The 15194-nt window shown below is 56.4% G+C and overlaps 1 protein-coding gene across 1 annotated transcript; it reads right to left on the bottom strand.

The window, feature by feature from the left end:
* Window positions 1-247: 247 nt before the first annotated feature.
* On the bottom strand, window positions 248-14913 carry UNC93A (unc-93 homolog A). The gene is made up of 8 exons (XM_075554207.1): window positions 14827-14913; window positions 7075-7256; window positions 5286-5515; window positions 4504-4647; window positions 4046-4257; window positions 2692-2827; window positions 2251-2382; window positions 248-513 (listed from the first exon to the last, which is right to left on the bottom strand). The coding sequence occupies exons 1-8, from the start codon at window positions 14911-14913 to the stop codon at window positions 248-250; spliced, it is 1389 nt and encodes a 462-aa protein (XP_075410322.1).
* Between the last annotated feature and the right edge of the window lie 281 nt (window positions 14914-15194).

The raw sequence follows: 15194 nt of genomic DNA, 5'->3' as shown, positions 1-15194 counted from the left end.
TTCCCGGCTTCAGAACAGCGACAAGAGCACGTACAGTGTCCGTCCGGGTGTCCTCCTGCATCCCATGCAGCTGCCCCCACCCCCGGCCCCCGCTCTGGAGCCCGGCTCCCGGGGCGCATGAAGAGGAGGCGCAGAGGAGAGCATGTTTTAGCGCTGCCGCAGGGCTCACGGAATCCCCATAAGCAAATGCGTGCCCATTGAGGGGCCCTCAGGGACCCCTCGTGGGGACACTCGGAGAACACCCCGGTCACATGTGTGTCTGGGGCCCCTTGTCCGGGGCAGGGTCCAGCTCCTGCATGGTGAGAGGCTTGGCCTGAAGCCTGGCTTCCATGACCTCCACGGCGCCGTAGGCCGCCATGGCCACAGCCAGGACCCCAAGGAGGATGTAGAGCTTGACATGGACACACAGGTACGTGCTGTAGCCGAAGGCCACCACGAAGCCCAGGGCTTCCCACAGGCGGTAGTTGGCAAAGGCCGCCTCCTTGTTCTTCTCAAACAGCGTGCCAAACAGAGCTGGGGGGCGGGGAGGGGGGAGGGGCAGTGAGAGGGCTGCGGCCCACGCCTGCCCTGCGATGTCACCAAGCCTCCTTGTCCTCTTCCCCAGGAGGCCCTTGCCTTGCTAAACTGTCACCACAGTCCCCTCCCACGTGTACACCTGCCTCCCACAAAGCCGCCCGCCCCCAAGGAGGGAGCAGGAAGGCTGTCTGTTCCCACTAAGCCTGGCAGCCTCGGGGACCCTGGAGGGGTTACTGTGAGGCAAAGCGCACACGTGGGGTGGCAGGTGTGGGTGAGTGGGTGCTGGTTGCTTCTGACTAAGCCTTTGCCTCAGAGAAGCCCAGGCCGGTGAAGGCCCGGTGGAGTGACCACAAGAATTCTGGGGCGTCCAGCGAGGGACGAACAAGGCTCCTCATGGCTCAAATCTAAACCCAAGACCAGCAAGTCCATGCAAACTCAGCAGGACCCTGCAGGGCAGGGGATAACAGCCCCCACGGGATCCAGAGACCCTGCAGGGCAGGGGCTAACTGACCCATGGGATCCAGAGACCCTGCAGGGAAGGGGCTAACTGACCCATGGGATTCGGACACCCTAGAGGGCAGGGGCTAACTGACCTATGGGACCCAGAGACCCTGCAGGGCAGGGGCTAACTGTCTCATAGGATCCAGAGACCCTGCAGGGCAGGGGATAACAGCCCCCATGGGATCCAGAGACCCTGCAGGGAAGGAGCTTACTAACCCATGGGATCCAGAGACCCTGCAGGGGCAGGGGTGCAGAGCTGCCTCATGGGATCCAGAGCTGGTCCCTCTCCCTCACGCAGGGCCACCCAGTGCATACAAACACAGGGTCCCACTGTTGCTGTCATGACGTGTCATCGAGCCCGTGCCCACCAGAAGGAAGCACTGCCCCGTCCTCACTGTTGTTCCCATGCCTGAGCCTGTGGTTACAGGCACCGTGTGGACAGGTTATAACCACCCCGGGGGCGGGGGGGAGGACTGGGGGAGCTTTTGGAGACTGTCACCCTTTCTCCTGAGGAGTCGCTGGTAATTTAGAACTGCTGACCTTGCAGTTATCACCCCAATGACTAAGTCACTGCACCCCCAGGGCCCCCCAGATGCTCAGAGGAGCCTGCTGCATCTGGTTGGAGGCCGGCGGCTGCATATCCGAGGCTCACCACCCACCTGCAGCCCACCTATGGCCAAGTGCCCGCCCAGGGTCTGATGACCTCTCAACCCTGCAGGAGCTGCTCCTGATCGCTCAAGTGGGGGCGCCCCATGGTGATCCCTCTCCCTGCAGAGGCCTGTGGGCTGGCCGTTCCCCAGGGCTACCAGCTGCAGCCTGAGCGTGACTTGTTTGTGTCCTAGTCCTGACGGAGCCCTGCGTGGCTTGTGGTGTGGACGGTGGCAGTCAGGGTGGCCCTTGGGAAGCAGTGCAGGACTGGGGCCAGGAGTCCCTGCCTGGAGGAGCCCGCCACCCCTCTGACATCAGGGTCTGAGTGACCACGCAGTGGAGGTCTCTGACCTGGCATGGGAGGGAGTGCTTGGCAGGTCCCCTGTCCAGCCCCACTGGCCTGGCTTGAGACCTCGGCTTCCCTTCAGGCCCAGTCTGTCTTGGGTCCCTGGCTGCTCCCCCAGGCCCTGGGTGGACTATGTCCCCTTCCTCAGGGACTGGCTGGCCTTGTTACATGCCCCCCCTCCCGATCCTCCACTCAGGCCCGCAGTAACCCAGAGGTGGGCAGTGTGGAGCCTGACTCACTGTTGTTCTGGGTCTGCCACACGGCGTCCGACACCCCCCAGAGGGCGGAGAAGACGAAGAACACGGGCAACTGCTCCGGGCGTGGCTTCCACAGCAGCAGGGCCGTGATGCAGCTCAGGTGGGTCAGCGCACCTGCAGGGAAGGGCTGTGAGTGGATGGATGGGCCACAGCTCAGTGAGTGTCCACCACTGTGAAGACGGGGACAGAGGTGGGTGAGCACCGTATGGGTTCAGCAGGGACTGCAGGCAGGTGAGCAGCCACCAGGGAGGGGATGGCCTTAAATTGGGGGTGCCCTTCCCAAGTCCATTTGCAGACACAGCCGGGCTGCCCCAGAGGCTGCACCTCCAGAGTACCCCTTGAGCGGGCGGTTGTCTCGAGCAAGGGATGGGGACTGGGAGGGGAGGACATCGGCGTGGCTGACTGGGACCTCAGCACACCTACCCAGGCCATAGATGGCGATGCGGCCCGTGTACTGGGACAGCTTCCCATACAGCAGGGAGCAGAGCGAGTCGGTGGCCGCGAAGCAGATCATCACGTAGCCCACGAAGTGGATGCCCAGGGCACAGGTGACGTAGGACTGTGGGGCAGGGGCAGGCGTGAGGGGCTGGACCCCGGGAACAGGGGTTCTGCTTCCCAGGGGACTGTGTCTACCAGGTAGCAGCCAATGCACTCCCTGGGCCTCCAGTGCCCAGGACATGCAAGCAGGGCCGGCCTTTCTGAGATGGTCCAGTTGGGACTTGGGTGTGGACACACTTCCTCCCATGTGTCTTTGCCCTCTGTCCTGCCCTTGCCACTTTTCACGGTGACGGGGCTGGTCTCAGTCGCTCCTGATGGCCTGGCCAGGGGGACATGCAGGGAGGCCCCACTGCCTAGGTCTGACCAGGACACCAAATGAGGATAGATGATGCTGAGGGAGGGGGGGAACCTGAGCCCCCTCTACACCCTGAGGGTGGGGGCTTAAATGGAGCTAAAACACCATGGGGTGGAGTCTTGCTCTCCCTAGATGTTGTGTAGGCCCGTGTGCCCTAAATGAGTCACATGTACCTGTCATCTATTTTTCTCCCAGCCTTCCTCGGGGGAGGGGGCTGCTGGGGTAGAGAGAACAAAGATGGGGTGGCAGGGGATGGGCTAGCCCTCCAGGGATGGGACATGGGCCAAAATGACCAGGCATGCCCTTGCTGGGCTCCTCCTGATCCCCCACTCTCTTCCTGGAAGGAGAAAGGCTGTGGGGTGAGGTCCACCTGTGGGGCCTCCCTCCCTGGATTCCAGGGGGGGGGTTCTCAGCAGAGGAGGCCACCCTGCAGTGAGTCCAGGTCCTCCCCCAGCCCCAGGGAGCAGGTCTCACTGGGGTGGGGGCTGGGGGGTGACCAGCACCCTGAGTCTAATCGGGTGAATGGTATTTAGGGTACCTGGTGTCCTCTTCAGGCCGGGAGCAGGAAGAGGTCCCTGTGAGGGGTCAGTCCTGAGGGCCTCCCGAGTCCCTTCCCAGTGCACCAGGGCACTTGGTAGCTTGTGGCATCAGGGAGCCAGTGCCCCTCACAGTGAGACTCAGCAGGCGCGGACCCAGCAGGCCTGCCAGTCATCCTGGGGGTTTCTCCTGAAGAAACCACAACAGGTGCATGCGGCATTTGTCCTCGAGATAAAGCCCTAGGGTGCTGGACATTCCTGGGAACTAGCTGATGGCCAGAACCATGACCTTGACCAGGGCCTCGCAGGGCGTGGGGCTGCCTGCCCCTCAGTCACACGCAGAAGGTATGTCACACACCGTGCCTGCTGCTGTCCACGCCCACCCTACCTTGGTGTAGTCGCCAGACAGGAAGGCCTGCTCGAAGCCGCTGTACAGGGGCAGCAGGACCAGCAGACACAGCCGCTTGTCTCTGAGCAGCTTGAATGTGGACAGTATGTTAGACAAGAGGGACGTTTTCTGCTCCTCCTCCCTTCTCTGCTGGAGATTTTTTGTGGGTTCCAGAAATACCGCTATCAGCAAGACTGCCAGCACGCCGAATCCTGCGGGGATGGAGGGGCCGCTGTGTGGCTGGGGAGGACCCTGCGGCTAGCATCTGGCTGCAGCTTCCCCGTCTGCCACAAAGCCGCCGTCCCGTTTGGGAACCCTGTCAGACCCTGGAGACACCTGGTCCTTCAGGAATTTCTACCAGCTGGCTCTGCCACTCAGGACTCGGAGACCCAGCTTGGCGATGAGCTTGTTACCTGGGAGGTGCAGAGTCTGCTCAGCCAGGGCCCGAGCGCACACACCTGTGTAGATGCCCACCAGAGTGTAGACCAGGTTCTCGGCCGGGCGCTGGATGCTGTTGCTGCTGCTGCTGCTGCTGTTGGACACACCGCCCGTCGGGCAATCACTAGCCCCGCAGGACAGGAGCTGCTCCTGAGGGATGGACTCTGGGGGAGAGGGGCAGAGCACGCGGTGAGGCCAGTGCCAGGGGAAGTGGTGGGCAGGTGAGACAGAGGACAGGTGCATGGGCGTGGAGGGACAGGTGTGGGGAAGACACTTGGGAATGTATAAGTGAGGGGAGGGTCAGGTTCTCAGGGACAGAGGGACAGGTAAGAGGAGGCCCAGGTGTTCAGGGACAGAGTCAGGTGAGGTGAGAGCCAGGTGGGGGAGGTCGGACTCTGAGGTGGGGGGTGGAAGTTGCTATTCTTTTCTGCAGACACTCTGAGAGGAAGGCTCTGGGAACAAATGCAGGTAATGGGCCCCTTTTCCTGACAAAACTGAACTTTGCAACATTTCAAACGAATTAAAAACAAAAAAAACAAAAAACTCCATGCTGGCGCTCAATAGGGTCTGGGCTCAGTTGCCCCAGGATTGCAATGTGGGCCTTGGGAGACTCTCCGTGGGCAGCAGGGCAGAGCCTCTGCGGAGAAGGGCACGGTGCCCTTCAGGGGTCAACACCCACATGTTGGCTGCAAGCCCAGCAGGTGGACGGTTCCCACCACCTAGGAGCCAGCAGCATGAAGGCCGGGCCTACCCTTGCCCCCACCCCCACACCAGGCCCCTGCCCCCGCCCTCAGCCCTTCACCTGGAGTGGCGGTCTGGCCAAACACCAGAGAGGAGATCAAGTTGCCCCAGACACCGGACGACTGGAAGATGAGAAAGAAGATGCCGAAGTACTGGTTGACCACGTCTTTGCCGGCCCGCCCCGTCTTCTCAGCGTTGATGTTCCCCAAAATGGTGATGTAGGTGCACTGGGAAGACCAGAGCGGGGCGCCCCCCAGCCCCAGCAGGATGGAGGTGGGGATCAGAGTGTACCTGGAGAGGCAGGGACACACTCTCTCAAAGGCAGGCCACCTCGCCAACCAGCCAGCATGCACACACGGGGCAGAGGAAGCCCGGGCCCGGCGCAGGCACCACTGAGCGTCCCAAGTGGACTCCCTGCCCCGTTGTCATCAAGTGGACTCTGACCCCAAGTGGCCCTGTAGGCCGGGTGATAATGGCCTTCGACATGGCAACCGCGGTGAGGGCAGCAAAGAACCGGCCAGTGTTTCCCTCTCTGGTGCTGGTGCCTGGCTGCTTGCATCTCAGCTGGCCGCTGCAGCCCGACCACACACACCTGCCTGCAGGGTTTCCAGACAGCCCTCTGGATGGAGGCTCTAGCCCCTCAAAGTGGCTGGTGGGTTCAGTCCCTGGTTGTCCTGTAGCCGCCTGTGGTAGTCAGATGATTTCGGTCAAGTAGACACTCCTGGCTAGGGGGGGAGTCAAACCTGTCAATCGGGGCACAGCCTGATTCTGTCTCCTTGGGGATGTGGCTCTCTCTCTTTCTCCTGCTTCCCTTTCCTGCATGCTGACTGCCCTGAGAGCTGCCACGGCCCCATCATTTTCCACAGACCTTGGGTCTCCTGGACTCTACCCCACCAGCCAGTGACCTCCCTGCATTCGGCATCGCTGCATGTGTGAGTCTGAAGAGAGACGTATAGGCTAGAATCTCAGGCTGGGACACCTTCTGGGTATATAACTATTTCTTAATATAAAGTGCTTTCTTATACAGAGATGAGTCTCACTGGATTTCTCTCATCAGCCCAGGCTGACACACTGCCCAGTGCTTAACGTCTGTACCACTGTGGCATCTTGGATTCATGATTCACGACTAAAAGGCAAAAATGAACAAACTCGCAGAAACCCTGAAGTGCAGGACAGAACGGACCCTGTGGGATTCGGAGGCGTGAGGAGACCAGAAAGCCTCATCTTTCTTCTGCAGAGCACCTGGTGGGTTTGAACTGCCAACCCTGGGTGTGACCAGGGGAGTGCTTATCCAAGACTCTTTCAAGTTGACCTAAAGTGAGATTCCCATGCAGGGCAGCCCGGAAGGCCTGCCTATGCTGCTGTCTGCTGAAGAAGACCACCGCCACCTTCTCCCATCCAGCGCAGGTGGGCTCCAGCTGCAGACCTCCTGGTTAACAGCCAGGCACCTAACTATGGCACCAGCAGGACTCATAGAGCCAGCCTGCTGTGGGGAAATCATCTTCAGAACGGGAAGGAAGTCAACGTGGTGTCCTGCTGTAGGAACGGGCAGAACGGGCCCTGAAACAGGAAAACACACCCAGGGCCCTCCGGAGAATGGGCACAAGCAGAGCCAACCCGGGCCTCCCAGGTGACTGACCTGCATGGAACAGAGGCCTCTCCCTCCCCGGGAGCGGCTGTGGGGTCTGAGCTGCCAGCCTCCTGGTTGGCAGCTGCACGCTTATCCCACCGCACCACCAGGCTGCCCTTTGAGTGGGGACAGTGCTCAGGGAGGGAGGGCTGCCCTCAGATGCCCAGAGGCTCCTGGAGCAAGGTGTTTGGACTGTGGGGCGGTCTGCAGGCGGGTTTACCAGCTCGCTTTGAAGTTGCCCAGGGAGAAAGCCACGTAGCAGCACATGGACCCCACAATGGTCCACTTGCAGCCGAATCTCTTGATGAGCACAGGGGGCAGGAGCATCGAGGACAGCAGGATGGAGCCATAGAGGGTGCTGAGGGCTGTGACACCCAAGCCCTCCTCACTGTTGAGGCTGCTCTGTGGAGACAACAGCCAGTCAGTGTCCCCCCCACCCAAACCAGCCACAGGAGGGGCCAGTCACCTCCATGTGCCAAAGCCACCAGCCATGGGCGGCGGGCCAGGGGTCCCCTCGCTCCCAGCCACGTCTATGCCCCAATGTCTCGGGATGGGTGTGATGAGGACACAGAACGTAAGCTCTGAGCCGTGTGGACCGACTGCTGTGGAGTCCCCTTCTGCTCATGTGTGGCCCACGTGGCATGGCTGTAGTCTTAGTTGCCAGGCCTCTTCTCCACGGCCCCAGGGCTGGTTCAGTCAAGTGCTCATGAGAGCCCTTTCTAAGTTTCGGGGGTGCTCATGTTGCAGGGGGCTGGGAGAGGGTTGGAGGCTGGCCCAGCGAGCAGGGCGGCTTCTGGCTTCCAGAGAAATCTGTCTTCACAGTGATAGGAGTGGACGAGGGTGCTGAAATGAGGAGGAAGTCATGGTTTTCCCAGGTGGCTCTGGGAGAGTGAGTCTGGGGGGTGGGGAGGAGAGGAGGGGGAAGAGGAGGAGGAGAATGGCCCCCAGGCCTGAACCCAGACAGTTCCTTCTCTCTCTTCTTGTCTCATAATCGCACATGTCCAGCTTGGACCCCCTCCCTGCCACCCCGCGTGTATGTGCTCCAGGACACGTCGGTCACACACCAGGGAAACAGAAGTGGCTGACACAGGGTACCCTCCCCAGGGGGCGTGGACCCCGTCTGAGAGGACCACCCTGGCAGATCAGCAAGGGGCCGGTCACCGGCATAGCAGGCTTCGCGGGCACTGTCCTCACAGAGCTGAGCTGTTGCCCACACGTCGGTTCCCACCCGTGGCTGCCCTGAGCATGGAGCAAACTGTTCCACGGTGTCCTCGAGGCTGGGGTCTTCAGAAGAAGCCACCAGGCCCGTCTCCAGGTGGCCCTGGGGTGGGGGGAGGCTCAAGCTGCCACCCCTTCAGGTAGAAAGCCAGCATGTTAGCCCTTTGTGGCACCCAGCTGTCTGTTAACCAAAGCCCATCTGCCTGAGACTCCATTCTGCCCCATGGTGTTTCCAGGCTGTGACTGGTGTGGGTGCAGACAGACTTGCCCATCCGACTCAGAATGGCTACAGTTACCCACAGTCCGCCAGGCCCCTCAGAGGGCCATCAGCAGAACCTTATTCTGAGATGGCTGGTGGCCTTGTAAGAAGACGCAGCTTGGAGGCAGGGAGACACTGGAGGGATGGCGAAGACTGAGCATCACATCCCACGTTAAAGATGGAGAAAGGCCCCGGCCACAGAGCTCAGTAATGGTCAGAAACACCTCCACGCATGTCCAAGAGATCCACGGCCACACTCCCAGCGCCCAGACCATTAACCCCCCTCCTGCCAGGAGGCACTGTACAACAGTTCTGGATCCCACACCCTAAAGCATCCCTTCTTTTTCTGCCATCATTCCCCATCCCCTGGGTCAAGGGCAAACTCCCCTGCAGGGATTCTCACTCAGCCTGGCCCCCCTCATTCCTGGCTCTGCGCCGCACACCTTCTCCAAGAAGTCACCGCAGCCCCTCGCCTCCGTCCATGCTCCCCTCCCCTCCCACACGGCACCCAGTCTCCAGACACAGGTCAAGGCCCCCCTGTCATCAAGGGCCCCCTGGGACACTTGTGCATGGAGCTGAGCTCTCTCGGCTTATTGGAGAACTGCTGTCCCTACAGGCACCCGGTTACCCTCCGTGTCCCGACAGCTGGAGGACAACCTGCGTGAAGGCATGGGGAGGGCTCTGCTTTAACGTGAGCCCCACCCCGCAGCACAATTTGTGCTGATTAATTAACACTGAAAGCAAGAATGCAGAGTGCCCTCAAAACTCTGGAATCTGGTGGGAAATGGAAACTGATCACCATGCTCTTGAGCTGGGCTTACCTGGGAGTGTCTGCTTATAACTCTGTGCTCGGGGCATGGTGGGAGGGAGGTGGTTCAGCTGCTTTTAAACATGTATATTCACATGAGAGTGTTGTGACGGGCTCACTTCTCAGTTTGCTGGTGGAAATGCCGCAGCGTTTCTACGCCCTGAAAACCATGACTCAAATCCTTTTCTCCTCACTACGCTGCAGCCAAGGGGAAAGCTCGGCTGTCCCTCGTCCGCCGTGTCTCGGGCACTGTGGTGGCTTGTGTGTAGCTGGGGTGTGGAGGCACCAGCACTGCCACACAACGTGAACAGGCCTCCGCAGAGCTTCCAGAGAACGAACAGACTACGAAGACTATCCACTTCTGAAGAACAACCTGCTGGAAAGCATCCAGATAGCAGCAAAGCATTACCAGACACTGAAACCTCGGGACTGGCAGGAGAACTTTGTCAGAGAGGAGCCCCTCGGGGCAGACGACACTCAACATATGGAGAAGGAGCTGCCTCTCCCCTGTGGTCAACCGTAGTGAGGTGGATGGAGAGAGCCTTTCGACCTTCATATGTCTCACTCCAACTGAGAGGAAACCACTGCAAACATCCATTCATAATTGAGGCTTGGAATGTACGAAGTATGACTAGGAAAATTGGAAGTCATCAAAAATGAAATGGAACACATAAAGATCACTATTCTAGACGTCAGTGAGCTGAAATAAACTGGTACTGGCCATTTTGAGTCGGTCATATGGTAGACTATGTTGGGAATGACCAAGTCAAGAGAGAACTGGCTTCATATTCATTGTAAAAATATATTCTGAGATCGATCTTGAAGTACAACACTGTCTGCGATAAGATAATATCAATAAACATTCAAGGAAATCCAATTAAGGAAACTATTATTCAAATTTATCCACACACCACTGAAGGTAGTGATGAAAAAAATGAATTCTATCAACTACTCCGGTCTTAAATTGAGCAAACATGCAATGACAATGTATTGATCATTACTAGCCATGGGGATGCAAAGGCTGGAAACAAAGAAGACAGAACAATAGTTTGGAAAATATAGCCTTGGTGATAGAAACAAAGGTGGAGTTTACAGGATAGAATTTTGCAAGACCCACAACTTCTTCATCACATACACGTCTCTTCTACAACACAAATGGCAACTGTACATGTGGGATGCTCGAGGTGGAATACACATAAATCGACTCCATCTGTGGGAAGAGATGATAGAGAAGCTCAAGATAAGTAGCCGGCACAAGACCAGAGGACGGCTGTGGAACAGACCACCAATTGCTCATATGTACATTCCAGTTGAAATTGAATTCAAGCAAGTCCACAAGAGCTAAATACAACCTTGAATCTATCCCCCTGAATTTTGAGACCAGATTTGATGCATTGAACCTGAATGACAGAAGACCAGTTGAGCTATGGAGCAACATCAAGAGCACCCTACACGAAGAGAGACAAGAAAGAAAGGACCCAAGTGGATGTCAGGGGAGACTCTGAAACTTGCTCTTGAATGCTGAGTAGCCAAAGCACATGGAAGAAATGGTGACGGAAAAGAGCTGAATAGAAAATTTCCAAGGGCAGCTCAAGAAGACAAAGTGTTGCAGTGAAACGTGCAAAGACCTGGAGTTAGAAAACCGAAAAGGAAGAGCAGGCTCAGCAGATCTCCAGCTGAAAGAACTGAAGAAAAAATTCAAGCCTCGAATTAAGTTGCAATATTATAAGGTTCTATGGGCAAAATATTGAAAGATGCAGGAAAACGACTGTACCCTCCCCCGCCAAATAGTCAATATTCCGCCATTGCAAAAAGCAGCGTATGATCACAACCAGAGGTTCTGCAGGAAGAAGTTCTAGCTGTCCTGAAGGAAATAGCCCCAAACCAGATGCTGGGAATTGGTAGAAGACCAAGTGAAATGTGCACACAAGCTGGTGAGGCCCTGGAAGCACTCACTCATCTATTTAGGAAAGTTAGAAGAAATCTGGCCAAGCGACTGGAAGAGATCCATATTGGCACCCCTTCCTAAGAAAGGTGAGCCAACAGAATGCTCAAATTATGGGAACATTATCACTAATATCACATACAGGTGAAAGTTTGCTAAAGATCATCCAACAGAGGTTAAGGCAGAACACAAGACAAGGAGCTGCCAGAATTTCAAGTCACATTCCAAAGGGGACATTGTGGTAGTGACATCATCTCCTGTCAACTTGTGAAAGAGTGGGGTCTAGCCTGTCAATCAGGTCGCAACTTGATGACTTCATTTGGAGGCACTGCAGAGATACATAGCTCGCTGGAGGCGGGACACAGACACTCGCTGCTGCTGACAAGACACATGGAGCTATGCTGATGACAGCCAGGACCCTGGAGCTGGAGGAGCCATGTGTAGACCCACACGAGCATGGAGATGCTTCCACCGCCACTGGATCCATAAGACTTTCTACCCACTGGCCTGTGATCTTTCTGCATTCGGCATCATTGCATTGCTGAATGGGTCTGAGGAAGAATTTACAGACTGGTGTCAGACACATGGTCTTGATCTGGACTGGGCTGGGATGTTTTCTTAATATAAAAGTACTCTTTGCTATAAATTCTCTCTTACCCACATATCAGTGACTCTGGATTTGTTGTTCTAGTCTACCCGGACTAACACAGACGTGGAGCAAGGGATATCATTGCTGATGTCAGACGGATCGTGGCTGAAAGCAGAGGAGCACAGAAAGATGTCAACCTGTGTTCTATTGGTTATGCCTGGGCATTCGACTGTGGGCCACAACAAATGTTGAGAAGAGTGGGACTTCCAGAACACTTCACTGTGCTCATATGGATCCTGTGAATGGATCAAGAGGCAGCTATGGTAACAGAACAGAGGGATACTGCATGATCTAAACTCAGGAAAGGTGTTTGTCAGGTTGTATCCATACTTGTTCCATCGGTATGCTGAGCAGGTAATGCAGGGAGGTAGACTGTATGAAGAAGAATTGAGCATCAGGATTGGAGGAAGGAGTATTAACCACCAAGCATCATGATACGTATTAACAACCTGTGATGTGGAGGTGACATACCGTGCTTGCTGACAGTGAGGAGGACCTGAGGGACTTGCTGATGCAGATCAAGGATTGAAGCCTTCAATGTGGATGACAACTCAATGTAACAAACAAACAAACCCTCAAAACTGGATCAGCTGAGGCTTTGTCTCATGGTTTGGAGAGAAGTTCCTGGAAACAGACATCCTGCTGGGTCAAGTAGGTCAGCGGAAAAGAGGAAGACTTCAAGGGGATAGAAAGGCGTGGGCTGCAGCAGTGGCCTCACACACGGCAGCAGCTGGGAGGATGGCATAGGACCGGGCAGTGTTTCATCCTGTTGGATCAGAACCAACTTGATGGCACCTAACAGCAGCAGTCTTGGTCCCTCAGAGGGCCCTGGTGATGGAGTGGGTTCCATGTTGAGCTACCAACCAAAAGGCCGGCATTTCAAATCCAACCGTGGTAGCATGGGAGAAATATGAGGCGGTCTACTTCCAGAAAGATTACAGCCTTACAAATCTGGGGTGGGGGTCCTCATCTTTCCAATAGAGTCAATGTGAGTTGGAATTGACTCAACAGCTCCGAGTCCACTCATGCCTTCTGAGTGGATTGCAGACCACTAAAAAGGAAGACATTTGAACATCCAAAGTGGGAACAGCACCCATCTTTGCTAGGCGATTGCAAATGCACCTCTCTTTGCACGATGAGTCACCTTGTTCGGACACCTGTGCTGTCACTTGGAGGCAGGCCAACTGCAAGCACGATCCCTGCATCCGTGTACCCGACAGTCAGGTAGAACAGAGTCTGGGGTTTTAAAGGCTCGTCTCCAGCAAGCAGCCATCTAAGTGAGGCGTCCACATGGAAGAAGCACACCAGCCTGTGTGATCCAAGGATTGTCAATAACCAAAGCCAAATCCACGGAGGGAGTGGTACTGAAGCTTACAGTGTGAACACCAGCTTGCAGAAGGCTATGGCTAACAGTGGGATCCCAAGATCCGTTCGCAGGGTCCACACAGAGACGAAGTGTCTGGGGAATCCCCTCTGCAGAGGGCAGCGGAGGCACACACCATCTCTGAATTTGGGGACCTGTGGCCAGCTGCAGCAAGCAACCCCTCAAGTCGCTCCCCCATGATTCTGCAGTCCTGTTTTCTCTGAAATGTCTCACTGTGAATGAAGTGAAGGGATGACAGAGCAGGGGCAGGCTCCATTCAGAAATCTACACATTGCTGCATCCCTCTCGTGACATCCCCACAAGGCCCATCACTCACCCCACCTTCTCCCCGTGTTCGTGCCTAAACCTTCCTGGCATCTGAACTCTGCCCTCGGGCAAACCCTGCCCTTTGGATTTCAAATGATTGATGATGCTAAGGCACAGTCCTCTGTCAATCATATATATGCACACATACACATATACATGTCTATGTATGTATACACACATGCACACGCAGAGACATGTACATATGTGAGTGTGTATGTGCGTGTGTTTATGTGTACAGTCCCACTCTCCTTCCCACACTGGTTCAGCTTGTCCGTCCACACCCACCCACCTGTAGATCATCATGATTGCAGGACTGTGTGTATCACAGGATTGACCTCAACCCTTACAGCCCATCCTCCGCATCTACATCATTGTTACTGTATTTTTATTGGCACATACCTCGCATACCATACAATTTAATCATTGATTGTACTATAGAGCATGTGCAGTCATCACCCCAATCCATTTCAGGACGTCTTCTTCTCGTGCTCACTGTTGCCAGCTCCAATCCCCACCCCTCCCCCGCCATGCCCCTGGACAATCGTGAATCCACTTACTGTCTCTACAGATTTCCCTGTCCTGGATTCACACGCAGAAAACCACACCAAAACCCAGGCAGGAAGCAAGCGAGCAAACAAGAACCCAACATAGATGACCAGACATAGAAAGAGCGCCACGGACAAGAGCACCGAGAGTACTCCGAGTGACAGGAAGGACTTCAGAATGGTGAAAAGGAGGACGAAGGACAGGTGGTCCCTTCAGCCTAACCACATCTGCCAGGAACCACTTTGCAGCATGCTCTGAGAGCGAGGCTGCTCACCCACCGTACCACATCCACACAGCTATGGGTTGTTGAACGGAGACCTTCCCTGCATTCCCAGTCTAAAAACACCAGGAAAGACAGGATGAGCGAGAAGCAGGAGGAAGACGTGCATCTGTTGCTGAGCTCGGAGGGGGCCGTGGTCTCAGCACTCCTCCTCGGGGAAGCTGGACTTCCCATCTCTAGCCCCGAGCCTTGTCCAGGGAGAGTAGTGGGTCCTTACTGGAGCACTGGCTGCTGCTGCTGGCTGGTTCTGCCTCAGGGCCCCCAAGGGTGCAGAGTGACAGACCTGCCCTAGGGTGCGTGAGTGACAGGCTGGGACCTTCTGGGAGCATATGGCAGGACTGACTTCCAAGGCACCCGGTGTGTCTGGACCATGGACTTTCCAGGTAGTCGTCCAGCCCACAGCTATTTGTACCCCTGGCAGCTCCCTGGGGATGCTGTAGGGGAGCAAACGCTGAGACTACTGCTATTCCAGGGGGTTGCTTGGAGGGGAGAGAAACTCGGTGGGGAGTGGATCCAAAGAAGCCACACTCTCCCCATCCTGCCATGGGGTGGGGTGGGGTGGGGGGCTCACACTCACCTGCAGGTTCTGCAGCCCTCCGTAGGCAGTGAACAGCAGGAGGAAGCCGAAGGAAACAACAAGCACGTTCTTGAGGCTGGGGTCCATGGTACCGAGCTCAGGGGCCAAGCATCAGCCACCAAGGAGCTCTGGTGCCTCCTAAGATGACAAACGGGAGGAGCAGGAGGAGCCGTCTCTCGGGCTGTTCCCCGACGACGTCACAGTCTCCCCCTCACCTGAGTCGTTCCTGCCACTGCCACCCAGGATGCCCGCAAGGCCCAGGAGGGCCGCTGGACGAAACCTTCACCCACAGTCCCCAGTCACCACTTGGTAACGGGGCAAGAGATTCTGAACCCTCGCCGCAGCCTGGCGATTCCTTGTGGGCGGGT

The sequence above is a fragment of the Tenrec ecaudatus genome, chromosome 7 (genome assembly GCF_050624435.1).
Source record: "Tenrec ecaudatus isolate mTenEca1 chromosome 7, mTenEca1.hap1, whole genome shotgun sequence".
In the NCBI taxonomy this organism is placed as follows: Eukaryota; Metazoa; Chordata; class Mammalia; order Afrosoricida; family Tenrecidae; genus Tenrec; species Tenrec ecaudatus.
The sequence above is the reverse complement of the archived record's forward strand: the minus strand, read 5'-3'. Positions and strand labels throughout refer to the sequence as shown.